The sequence below is a fragment of the Bos javanicus genome, chromosome 11, assembly GCF_032452875.1.
Source record: "Bos javanicus breed banteng chromosome 11, ARS-OSU_banteng_1.0, whole genome shotgun sequence".
Taxonomy (NCBI): Eukaryota; Metazoa; Chordata; class Mammalia; order Artiodactyla; family Bovidae; genus Bos; species Bos javanicus.
The window spans coordinates 93,975,944-93,988,977 of record NC_083878.1 but is presented as its reverse complement, the minus strand read 5'-3'; the positions used below and the strand labels follow the sequence as shown (position 1 = coordinate 93,988,977).

The 13,034-nt window shown below is 42.7% G+C and overlaps 2 protein-coding genes across 6 annotated transcripts in view; one reads left to right on the top strand and one right to left on the bottom strand.

Annotated features, from left to right (window-relative positions):
• Positions 1–3,146, top strand: part of STRBP (spermatid perinuclear RNA binding protein) — a 199,183-nt gene extending 196,037 nt beyond the window's left edge. Inside the window, exon 18 of the mRNA XM_061433465.1 lies at positions 2,622–3,146. Coding sequence (XP_061289449.1) covers positions 2,622–2,743 — 122 coding nt within the window. The 3' untranslated portion in view covers positions 2,744–3,146. The remainder of the gene's footprint in view (positions 1–2,621) is intronic.
• The window catches only part of RABGAP1 (RAB GTPase activating protein 1), a 169,158-nt gene that overhangs the window by 14,287 nt on the left and 141,837 nt on the right, over positions 1–13,034 (bottom strand). For all 5 annotated transcript variants that reach the window (XM_061433454.1, XM_061433455.1, XM_061433453.1 and 2 more), the window contains 2 exons: positions 3,722–3,814; positions 3,203–3,313 (listed from right to left, as the gene is read on the bottom strand). In XM_061433454.1, coding sequence (XP_061289438.1) covers positions 3,203–3,313; positions 3,722–3,814 — 204 coding nt within the window. The remainder of the gene's footprint in view (positions 1–3,202; positions 3,314–3,721; positions 3,815–13,034) is intronic.

The following is a 13,034-nucleotide window of genomic DNA, read 5'->3' as shown; positions in this document are numbered from 1 at the left end:
TGAATAGCTCTGTATCTGAAAATAAACTGAAATTATAATTAAATAATTTCTGGTTAAGAAAACTCCAGGCTCATGTGCCCTCACTAGGATATTAAATCAAAGATTCAATGAACAATCCCACATAAAATCCTTAAAAAAATAGAAGGGAACACTTCCCAGTTCACTTTAGAAGGCCAGCATTTCCCTGATATCAAACCCATATTAAAACATTAATGAAACTCTATAGACAAATATTTGTCTGGAACACAAAAATCTTTAATACAAATAAAAATCTTTAAAAAAAGAAAACCCCAAATTACATAGGAATGCACAGTTTGCATACAGTGAAAAACAGCAAATAATCACCTCAGCAGATGCAGGAAGAACATTTGACCAAATTTAACACCCACTCATGATAACAACTTCCAGCAAATAGGAAGAAAGGAGAACTTCCTTAGCTTGATCTACAGAAAACCTGGAGCTAACATCTGGAACAAGGCCCACTCTCACATCTAACATTGTTCCCAGGGTCCTAGTCAGTGCAGGAAGGCAAGGGGAAAAAGGCAGAATAGCTTGAAAGGAAGCAAAACTGTCTTTATTCAGAGATGATATGATTATGTATGTAGAAAATCCTAAAAAAGAAAGAAGAAGGCTACTAGAGTAAGTGAATTTAGCAAGTTCACAGGATACAAAGTCAAGTAGTCAACTGTATTAGAAAACTGCCCGTAATAACAGATCAAACTTTGTGCATGTCTTGTAAACAGAAACTAAAAAAGATCTAAATTAATGAAAATTGTACCATAATCATGGATTGGAAGGTTCAAGGATTGTTTAGATGTTAGTACTCCTCAAGCTGATTTATAGATTCAACACAACCCCATTCAAAATCCCAGAAGGCTTTTATTTTTAGAAGTTGAGAGACTGATTCTCTTATGTATATATAAATACAACTTACTTATAATAGCCAAACTATTAAAAAAAACAAAAAACACAAAGTTGGAGGATTCACATGACCTGATCTGAAGATTGGTAACACTGCAGTAATTAAAACAGTGTGGTATTGGCATAAGGATAGACATAGACATCAATGGAGCAGATATAGAATCAAGGAGACCCGTACATACAGGGCCAATCGATTTTTGATAGAGGCCCAAGTAATTCAATGGGGAAAGCTTAGCAACTTGCTCAAGGTCAGAGAACTAGAATGCAGGAGAGCCAGAATTCCAATCCCAGCAGGTCTGCCACCAAGTCTGTTTCCACCGCTCTCCCCTTAGTATAGAGCAGCCATGCAGGAGAGGACACAGACGGGGCCTTACACAGGTTCCCTCTCAGTCTTGAGCACCAGTGTCAGGCCCCATTTCATAGAGGACAAAGCTTGGGTGGGGTCACCTACAGACTCACTGGGTGACTGGGGATTTCTCCATAGCTGCTGTGTGATGGACAAGTCACAGAAGTGACAGGTGAGGAATAACAAAAATGACATAAAATTAACTGGAAATACAACGAGGGTTCTGGAAATCCTATAAGCCACAAACCAGAGCTTTTCTCTGGGATACAGAAAGGGAAGTATGAAAAGGCATGAAGAAGTTCTTTCAAAAATCTAACACCTGAAGTCGAATAATGGTGAAAAGACCGCACATTCTTCACTTCAGAACCTAGCTGATTTTCAGTGATGATCCAATAGAAATGAGAGAAAACTAACTTGGAAAGGGACTCAGTGTTTAGTGCAGAAACATCCATCTTCTCAGCACTGGTGATGGCTGGACATGGGACCTCAGTTTGCTATTTCTGAGCCCGAGAGGCAGCAGGGGTCCTGCTCCTCTGAGCCAAGAGTGTCAGGCCAACTGGGTTTCAATCTAAGGGCTCTGCCACTGATTAACACTGGGACTGTGTAAGACATTTAGCCTCTTCTGGCCTCCTCAGTGAAACTGTATCCCTTGTACAGGGTTTCCTGGAGAGTTTAACATTAAGTACAAAGTACTGTGCAGCACCTAGAACTCCTTAAGGGTTTGGGAAACATTCTGAAAGTAGTATATTTTTGGTGTAGTTATGACATCAAATCACAGCTTCTTGTTTCGTATTTACTTTGGAGGGAGTGTGGCATCACAGATAAAGCCTGGACATTCCAATTAGATGCACTTGGGTTATATTCCTGGCTCTGCTTCTTCCTGGGTGCCTTCCTCTCTAAGAGAATATGAACCAGTAGATACCGCATCTCTTTCTCTTCATCTGATGCGTGAACCACTCGGAGAATCTAATGAAAGCATAGACTGCTGAAGAAATACAGTAGCACACAGGATTTTCATACATGTTTGGTAGATGTCAAGATCTTGTGAAATTCATATATCCTATGGTGTTCAACATATTATGTAAGTTCCTTGTAAACCCTCAACAGCCTAAGCCTGTCTCTGGAAAAATCAATGAGCAGAAAAGTGACAGGAAAATCTAAGTCAGGTGCTGCCAAACTCTGTCCAAGTGCCAAGTCCAGCCTGCCACCTATTCTCCTAAATAAAGTTTTACTGGAACACCACCAAGCTCATCTGTTTATTTATTGTCTATGGCTCCCTTCCGTGACAATGGCAGAGTTACATAGTTGCAACAGAGACCATATGGCCCACCAAGTCATGTCTGTCTCTTTACAGAAAAAGTCTGCCAACGTCTGACCTCAACCATGAACGAGAGAGTGCGCTATGGGAAGCCTGCAGTACAGAAAATGGACGACACCCTGCCAGGAATGCCATCAGCTCAAACTTTTCAAGATTAGGAGAAGCAAAGAAAAACAGAACATCTGCCAGCAGAGATTCCTGATGAAATCGCAAGCGGTGGAGGCACTGGGCTTTATTACAACTGGCAGTGATTATGCAAAAGGCACGTGGTATCCAGGATGACAAAATCTGTTCTTGTGTTAGGGGTAAGTTAAGGAAATAACAGTGATTAAATGCTACTGACAACTGTAATAGCTGAAGAATCAGCCACAGAGGTCTTTCAATCAATGCCTGGAGAGGTGTTCAGGGACTGCATGTATAATGAGAGAAGAGTGTGCAAAGGAGGGCTTAATGAGATCATCAATGACCCCTGAAGGAAAGGAAGGAACTGTACCGACAAGAGGAGGTCCTCATGAGAGGGAAACACTAACTAGAATAAACACAAAAACTTCAGGATTTCACCTGATTAAGGGAGAAGTGTCTCAACATAAGCATCTTTTCAGACAAGGGAGACTTACGTTATCCAGGTCTTTTCGCAGTGCAATCTTGCTGGTCACCAGCTCATGGGCTAAGTCATCATTTTCCTGTTCCAACCTCATGTTAGCTTCTTGTAGGCGCCTATTCTCTCGCTGATGGGTGGGGAGAAACCAGTTGTAGACATAAAGATCAGATGGAAACGACAACTTTTCAGGTTAATTCTCAAAACTAATTGCTGAGACCGACGGGAATCTGGGGAGATGTGGCTGGCCCCAATGTGCTGCCAAGCAACAGTTCCTTCCTTGCTGTCTCCACTGATTCAATTAACCGTCAGGCAGTTACTTGTTACTGTGACAAAAGCCCAGGGAACTGTAACAAACCAGACAACTAGCATGAAGTGAAACAAGTCTTGCTTTCTCATTTGCAAACTCAAAACTGAAACTGGAACCTAGAAACAGTGAAACTAAATTTTAAGCAGAGCTCACTAAAACTAATTATAGGCACAATTATCTGAAGTGAAAGGCTGAAGGCACTTCACATCACTTAGGCCATAAACAAACCTCAAATCGCTCGATGGGGTCTTCTTGTTGGGCCTGCTGTTCCCTCATGGTGTGATACTCTTTTTCGTATTTTTTCAACTTCTTCTGACTAATCTGTAGGATAGAGCACAGCACAAATTAAAAAGCATCAGGAAGAGGTGGGTGCTTCAAGGCTTGCATTGAAGACCAAGATCTCTACTGACCTTGGCATCCCAAGTTAACCACCAAAGTGGTATTTCCTGCACATAAGCTCAGAAACTAAAATTCTTACTCAAATTTAGGGGTTTGTGGGGGGATAATTGGTTCCTGAAGATTTTACCAAGGGTGTCAGAATGAACATCCAACAGATGACCCCTCCTGTCTGAGTTCTAGGTCTGATTATCCGTCCTCTCCCTCCTCCTCACACACCATTTTCTTCAGCACATACCAGCAACGCTGCAGGGGCTTCCATTCTGTGACCTCACGACCTCTCCATAAGGTGTGGTATTAATAGCCTCAATTTATAGGCAACTTAACTGAGAAGTAAAGAAGTTAGGTAACTTGACCACAGCCACTCAGTTAGGGACTGGCAGATCCAGGATTTGCGCCAGGCCATTAGACACCATCCGAGTCCAAGCTGTAGCCACCTCACTATCTACCTCCTACCACTTTCCTTTCCATTAGCACCTTCTGTGCTGCCTTCAAACAGGCATACTTCTCTCTGCCCTTAAACTCTTCCATCTCATTAAACTACTGTCCTCTTTCTCTCAAGCTTTTTCTTACCAACTACTGCAAACTGCTTTACTGCTGACTCATACACCTAACTTTTAGCCCCGAGTTTCAGGTTAATTGGGCTTTCCTGGTGGTTCAGATGGCAAAGAATCCACCTGCAATGCAGGAGACCAGGGTTCAATCTCTGGGTTGGAAAGATCCCCCAGAGAAGGAAATGGCCACCATTCTAGTATTCTTGCCTGGAGAATTTCATGGACAGAGGAGCCTGGCGGGTTACAGTCCATGGAGTTGTGAAAGCATTGAACATGACTGAGCGACTAACACTTTCCAGGCTAATTAGGCATCTCAGAGCTAGTCTAGTCCAATTTCCTTATTTTACAGATGAAAAAACTGAGGTGCAGAAAGGGGATAGGACAGGCCCAAGCTTGCAGCAGGCTCATGTCAGCATCTCCTAGTCCCTGCTCATTCTTCCCTTTCCCTTGAGCTGCCTGGTGTTCCTCTACCATTGATTCTGCGGACACATGCCCCAGTCGGCTGTTTACAGGTATGCCCCAATCAGAGATTACTCTTGGAGTTTGGCTGCTGCGCAAAGGGAGGCAGCCAGGAACCTACCAGCACTATGCCCTCGCTGCAGTCTATAAAGACGCCCACTAAACACCAATGGGGTGAGGCTGCAAGCTGAAAAGTGGCATCCCTAAGCCTAGATCTTCTATGTTAAGGCTAATGCTGGGGCAAATTTTTATTATGTGTGTAACTGATTCACAAAGAAAGCACCTAAATAAAACATCTGTGTGATCAGTAAATTCATAAACAATCTGAACAAATCAATAGTAGAGGAACAGAAAACTGAGGCTTGTGGGTGGTCAACACTTCCTCCCAGTACTCTCTGCTGTCAGTCTGTGTAAATGACAAGGGCGGGCAGAGATAAAAGGCTCCTCAAGTGCTTTGTAAAACAGAAACCTGATGCCAAACCCTACAAAACATTCTCACGAGTCTTCAGGATCCTTTGACTTTTCATTCTCATGCTGTGGTAACAAAGAATGAACATTTCCCCCATAACCATACATTTGGTTAGTTACAAAATAATGTCTTCTACATCTCCTTATCCCTTATTATAAATGTCTCATTCTTAGAGTAAAAGGGTGGGTTCCCCCTCAGCATATAACCGAAGCTGGTGTGTAGTGAGTGCCCTGTGAGTGCCAGACCCTGTACATGTGTTATCTCACCTGGTTCTTACATTTTTGTGACAGGACATGGGCATGGCTCTGTGTGTTTACTAGGTTTTTCACATTTTCTGCATTGAGGACGAATTACATTTCTAACTGAGTTAACAATGTGACTGCTGTTTAAAAACAATGCTCATAAGTTGGGCTCCTCTGAGACAGAGCTCTGGCATTCTTTCCACGGACCGCGCTGCTCCGGAACTCTGATTGCTTTCCTAATTTTCAGCCTCACTTCTCGGTCTCTCTCTTCCTCCCTCTTTCCCTTAAATGCCTTAACTCCAACCCCATCACACACACAAAATAAACACAACGCTGCTCACAGTGGGTTCACAGCTGACTCTGACTTCCAGAGTGTGTGGCTATATGGCCAACTGGCTCAAGCTGCCTCTGAGACAGAGACTTGCTGAGAAAGACTGATGCTTGATAACTGAGTGAGGAATGAGAAGTATCAGTAGGAAAAGCAGCAACTCCAGTGTCCTTATGAGGCTGCACCCAGGACAGACCAGTGCCTCTCAGCCTGCATACCCCATCATTAGCGCCTTCTCCAGGTCAGAGACAGGCCTCACTTGCTGCTGTCCCTGCCCTGCACAGAGAGAGTGCCCAGGCATGCTTGCTAAATGAACGAGAGACGACCCCTCACTCCATCCCTTAGCACTGACCTGTCTTCTAAATGGAAATGGCAACCAAAGCTAACAGACGCTTCAAGCCTGGTCCCTTGGCCTGTGCAACCTGGTGTCCAGATCACTCCTGTTCACCTTTGAGATCAGAGCTCCAGATCACTTCTTTAGTGAACCCTTCCTGACACCCTCTTTCCCCATCAGGCTAAGTCTTTCGTTTTATATTCTCATAGCATAAAGCCAAATCCTCCATGGTACCTGTCCAAGTCCACGATTATTTATTTATGTGCTTACATGACTGTCTGTCTTCCCACTTGGAAAGAGGCCACATCTGTTCTGCTTACCAGCATCTCTAGTGCCCAGCTCAATGCCTGGAACATAATCAGAACTTAATAGTCAGCTGCTGAACAAATCAAAGCCAAAGGCCTTCCTTTTTTTTTTTTTAAATCTAATAAGGATGCAAGAAGGGGCATTTATTTATCCAGTAGTTGAGCCTCACTATGTGCAGTATTCTTTGCTAGGCATTAATGATACAAAAATATACACAGATCAGGATATGCAAACTCCACAAGGGCAGGAACTCTGTGCACTGTGAAACTCCTAATGCCTGGCACACAGGAAGCATGAAAATACTTAATGAAGAGACACAGCTCCCACCCTTAAAAGTCCAGGGTTCATTTTGTCTGTCTCTTACTTCCACCACTGCAGTTTTAACTAAATTCAAGAAAAACAGAAGTGATGGAATAAGCCCCTGAGCTCCAAATCACACCCACTGTTGGCTGACTCCCATCAGAAGGCTGTAGAAGTCACAGTTTCACACATTTGCCCTCCAAGAAGGTTAAATTTGAAATCTATTTAAATGTACTTTCAAGGAGGAAAAAATTCTAATCATTTCCTGGGCTAAGGCTAAGTCTGCAATTTAGGTAAAACCAACTGTATACCTCATATCTCAATTAGTACAAGATTCTTAACACTGTTTGAGACGGCATCACTTTTAATATCCCCTGAGAGCCAAGGTTCCCACTAAAAAGCACAGATGCTAACTCCACCCCCACCTTGCTCCCAGCAACAAAACATTCTACATACCATTTCAGAACGCTCATGGGCTCCCCTGAGGCCCATCCATAGTCCCAGGTTAAGAAACCCTGAATTAGAGAGAAGGTGGACACTTGGAACATGCCAGTTGGATATTTTGGTAGAAGTTAAAAAAAAAAAAAAAATTCAGCCTAAAACACCTTTTCCTTGGTCACTCACTTGTCATTAATCTGTCATAGGAAGTGGATAAGGTTCTCTCTTAAAACACGTGCTACTTGCCTTGGGAAAGCTGGCCCCTGACCAGCCCCTGGAATAGGCAGGATGTCCTGGCCCATGCTGCTGGCCTGGGTGGGAGGGAGACAGAACTACTGGGCACCTAGAGCGTGTACCGAGCAAGCTTGAGTCCTGACTCCACCGATGACTAACTGTGTGACTGAGGGCAAGCTACCTTATCTCAGCCTCAGCGTCCTCATCTGTGAAAACCCCAACTGTCCTTATGAGAAGTGCTGTTGTGAGGATCAAATGATATAATGCACATAAAGAGCTGAGAAGAGTACCTGGCACACAGTGAAGTCTTTTAAATAAAGAGTTGCTATGACTTCTTATCATCATCTGCATCCTTGCCCTGAATCTGAGGCAGCCACCTTCTGAACACGTGCTGCAAACAGGAAGCCATTCAAACAATGTCCATTTAACACAGAAGAGTAGAAACAGGCTGCTTGTGGGAAATAGGAGCTCAGTTTAAAGTTCAGCTCAGAGGCCCCTGCAAAGGTCAGAATCCCTGCTGGGCTGCACTCAGAAAACCCAGCGCAGGAGAGAGCCTGGAGGCTAGCAGCTCTGCACGACAGGGGTGGAGCTATGCTGTGTGGGTGAGTGGGTACACAGGAAGAGTCTGGTACATGAAGGAGCTCCTGACCCCAGAGTCCTCACTGCTAAACAAAGAATTCTGACACAAGCCCATCTTCCCTTTTCAGTTAGTGAATAAAAGAACCTGAGATTTACGTAGGACTTTCAACCTAACCTCTACGCCTACTATTTTCTTTAATCCTCCAAACAACTTTCTGAGATGGGTGCAGCAGAGATCCTCACCCTCACCGCTGTAGGGAGCAGTGAGAACCCCCCACTGCACGCCCTGGGGAATGGAGCCCTACCCAGGTAAAGTGACTTGTCTGAAGTAAAAGACCCAGTCTGTTCAGTCGCAGTGCCAGCATAAGAAAACAAATCTGGGGTGGTTCTTGTTTCTTATTCCTCTCTGTAGCTGAGCTCAGTGTATTCTTGGCATAGAAGACAATCTACAAATGCTTGTTGATATGAACTGACTTAAGGAAAGCAGATACCTGGGCAGAGGACATCAAAACCTGGTGGGCCAGAAGAGCACTGGTGTGTCACAGAGCAGCTGCGATGTTAAAGGCATCACCTTATTTCTTTCTCTACAACCCCTTGTGCTAACCTACCTAAGACAAAGCAGAGGCAGAACCAGGCTGACAGCCAAGGTCGGTGGGACTCCAATGCCTGCACTTAAAACCACTTGAAACAAATCAACATTCTATTTAATTTCTGAGCCTTTTTATTTAATTTGTTCAAACAGTTTAGACTCAAACTCCCTCAAAAATTACTAAATAGAATTAGGCATCCTTGTTCTACCATCAGAGTATTTTTCTAAAGTGCAATCAGCAAGTTATTAGCAGAGGACTCAAACATAGATAAGTACCAAAGGAGAGAAACTTATTAAAATAAGAAGGTGGTAACCACTGCTACCCTTTCAATAATCAGCAAACTTCAGGGTTCACTGCAGAGAAAGAGTAACCACTCAGAAGCTTCCTCATGAAATCCAATTCTAAAAGGTAGAACAAGCAAAGACATAAAACTAGCCTGGTCGAGTTACACTGAAAATGGCACTCAGCGACCGTGTACAAAAGGTAAGTTTCAACACTGACACAGAGACTGAGTTATTCATCATGATATGACAAGTATCGCCAAAAATTGACCTACAGAAGTGGCTCCTGACTCATTCATTCACTCCCCCAGGCACAGTAAAGCACAATGATGATAAGCACTGATTTCAGAGTCTGAAATTCCCGGGATCTAATCTCAACACCATCCCTTACTAACTTTGTGCTGGCTGGGAGTTTTCTTCAATTTTCTAAGCTTCAGTATACACATCTATAAAATGACCTCACATAGGGCCTCTAAGGATTAATTCACGATGTGTAGATACTATGCAAGGCTTCTGTGAACATATCAAGAAAAAAGACCAATAAAGTCACTATAAACACAGATCTTAAAACCCAAACACACATTAACTACACAAATGATTTAAGCAGAGAATGAAGCTCAAACTAAATACTGCTTTTAGCTCATGATTAAAAACACACCCTGAATGCAAATACTCCTAAATGCCAGAGAGTCTTCTGTTTCTCCAAATGGCAAATGGTTAGGATTATATAATTGAGAGATATTACTACTTGCAATAATATCTTTTCTCACAGGTAGTTTGAAGTCTAGCATATTCACTTTATGTTTGAAACAACAAATTTCAATGAAGCAGTGGTTCAGAAATTCCATTTCACATTAGGCAGGATTCTACAGAACAAGGATCAAGTCTTTCTTCTTGATCTAAGAAACCCACAGAGCCATCTCTTTTGGCATGGTTCTTGCTTCTTCTAAGCCTCACTTACTGGACTTATTTTAAAAAATTCCATTATAGACACATGAAGAAACAGTTGCTCCTACATATTTCTGGAGTCAAAAACTTAAAAGACCTAATTTATTTTTTTCCCATTTCCCCCCGCTAAATATGATGCATGGGTTGCCAGGCTCCTAGGACCATTCTCGATCTTCTGGAACAATGTAAATTGAAATTGCTTTTAGATCTTGTATCATAAGTGGAAGCAATTTTTTCTGTCTCAGCTCACTGACCCATGGAGGGAGAGAAATTCAATAGACAGTTAAATGAGCTGATGTATGTGGTTAAATTTAAGATTAAGAGCAGGGGATCTGTAACTCCTCAAGAAATTTAAAAAAATTCAGTCTCATAATAAACTAAGAAGAAAGAAGAAAGGGCAGGAAAGAAAGAAAAAAAGAGAGGCAAGTAAAGACAGATACAGAGCAAGATTTACAGAGACAAGGAAGACACAGAGCACAGAGAATGCAGACTGTGTGGGCAGCAGACCCACCTTGTGGCCACTTAAGATACTGCCACACCAAACTCCGTTCCTGTCGCCTTTGGCAAAAAGAGGCCATGCAACTGGCTGTCAGAAGACCCTAGTTCCAATGGGGCTTTTGTCACTGCCCAGTCAGTATCAGTTGGGTAAGTCACTTGGCTTCTATAAGCCTGTTTCCATGCTTGACTTGCCCTTCACACCTCACAGGGTACTGTGAGGAACCAATGATATTCTTACAGAATCTATACAAATATTGGAAATTACAACATTGCAACTGCTAAAACACAAAAGACAACAAGAGTCTCCTGGACTAGCATGGGAGGTAAAGCATTCCCAATTCCCATCTTAATCAGGAAGTACAACTGAGAAAAGGGAGTCACAACTTTGCTTTTACATTAAAAAATAATGGAATGGGATTGAATGAGTTACAGAGCCAATATTTCCTTTCTAAATTTATACCAAGAAACTCAAAAGCTAGTTTCCAAACCATTCACATGGTAGGAATCCCCTTTCCTATGTCCAGAGGGTCTCTAAACTGCCCAAAGGTCCTATTCACTCACTGTGCCCCCCACCCCAGGCCCTCCCTGTCATGCAGTCCACACAATGCAGGGTTCATCACTGAACTTGACAATGATTTTTTTTATTTTTGAGTACACAGATTATCACTGTGACTGAAGTCTTTTGCCAATAATTGGCTATTGCCTGTATCTGCTCTAATATTACTTGGTATTAAGTATAGCTGCAAGAGTAAAACTAATAATCACCACTAACTCAACTGTACATACCATACCCCACCTTTTAGCAGAAAAGCTCATTCTCTCATGTCCTGGTGAATCTGCGGGTTTTCCAGGATAAGTCAATTTCAAGAAAAAATTACTATTCTTCTCACCTGAAGCCATATGCAAGTAGGGAAAATCATCCAAAGTGTACCCTAACCATGTAGAGAGCTTTCCAGGACCAAAAGGAATTTTGTATCTAAGCAAATAATAATGTGAGCTGTGCGGGCTTGTTGACTTTAATTTCTTGGAAGCATAGGCAAGGAAAAAAAGACATCAGACACCTCCCATCTGGACTTGGGAAATAAAGAATCCATATATTATTAATGTGTTTCAAGCTAATGAAAACACAAAAGGTAAACCTTCGGCTAGATCTATTTTTAAGACTTGCCCAAATATCCATGTTAACACTTCTTTGTAAAACACTTGGAAGAAACTCAACAGAAAAGTCACTTATTCACTTGTCCAACCAATATTTATATGTCAGAGCCTGTTCTTGTACTGGGGATTCAGCAATAAACAAAAGAGAGAAAGTGCCCTCTGTCAGAGGCTTCATTCCAGCATGGGCAGAGGGGAACGCAGACAATAATCAAACAAATACTGTTCAGTAGAAATAAGTGAACTGTGGAAAATACAAAAGGATAGGAGATAGGGTGGAAAGAGTTGGGGGAGTGCTACTGCAGACACTGTAATTAGAGAAGGCTTCTCTGGTGACACGTTCACTGAGCCCATGACTTAAGAGGTTTGGGTAAAGCCATGTGGGCATCAAGGAGAACAACATTACAGGCAGAGAGACCAGCCAGTGCAAAGGTCTGAGGAGGGAACAAGCTTCGCATGTAAGGAGGCTGGGGTGTCTGAAGTGGAAAGCATAAGGGGGAAAAGCAGCAGCAGCTGAAACTAGCCTGTCGGAGGGGAGACGGGGCCAAGTCTTGCAGGTCAACTCAAGGACTCTTGAATTTTATTCTGAGATAAGAAGCCATTAGAGTGTTAAGCATGTGAGAGATGAGATCAAGAAGAGTCTAGGTAGAAACCACTGTGGAAGCAGGAGGACCAAGGAAATTACTGGAAAAATGCCAGAAGAGAAGGGACGAGATGATTAGACTAGGGCATGGGTAAGGAAGGAGTTGAGAAGTGATCAGATTCAGGATGTAGTCTGATGGCAGAGCTTGGATGTGGAGGACCAAGATGTAAAGTGTGAGAAAGAGAGTAGGAGGGGCTGGTATCACGTTTTCAGGTCTGAGCAACCAGGTCCTACAAACAGGAGACAGGGGCACTGAGAAAGGAGCAGGTTTTGGAGGGGAGGGGAAGAAATCATAAGCAAATAAGAGGCAGCACCTTCCTGTATGTAAACCAGGTAGAAAGAGTAGCTCTAAGAAGTTCAGAGCTCACGTGGCTCTGTCCTTTCCACAAAGCCATCATCAGTGTTACTGAAAAGAGTTTGTCTGCTGGAAAATCCAAGAAGGGAATACTCATAGTAGTCGCCATTGTTTCTTGAACCCTTACTCATCACCTGGCCCGAAGGTAAACACTGTACACACACTGTGTTAATCCTCACATGTGAAAACACTCATCACAGCACCTGGCACATGGTAAAATACCACTACATGTTAACCATGGGACTTGTTAAGTATGTAGCATTTAAATTTAATAACTTTAATGACTGATTTCTGGAAGTTCTATTTCCTTTTTTTGTTGTTCAAATCCCCCATTCACTTTACATCAGGATTCCTACCATTTCTCAGTCTAACAGGTAGTTTTACGTATTCTTGCTTTTATAAACAGGCCATTCCAAAGTCCTAGCTTTATGC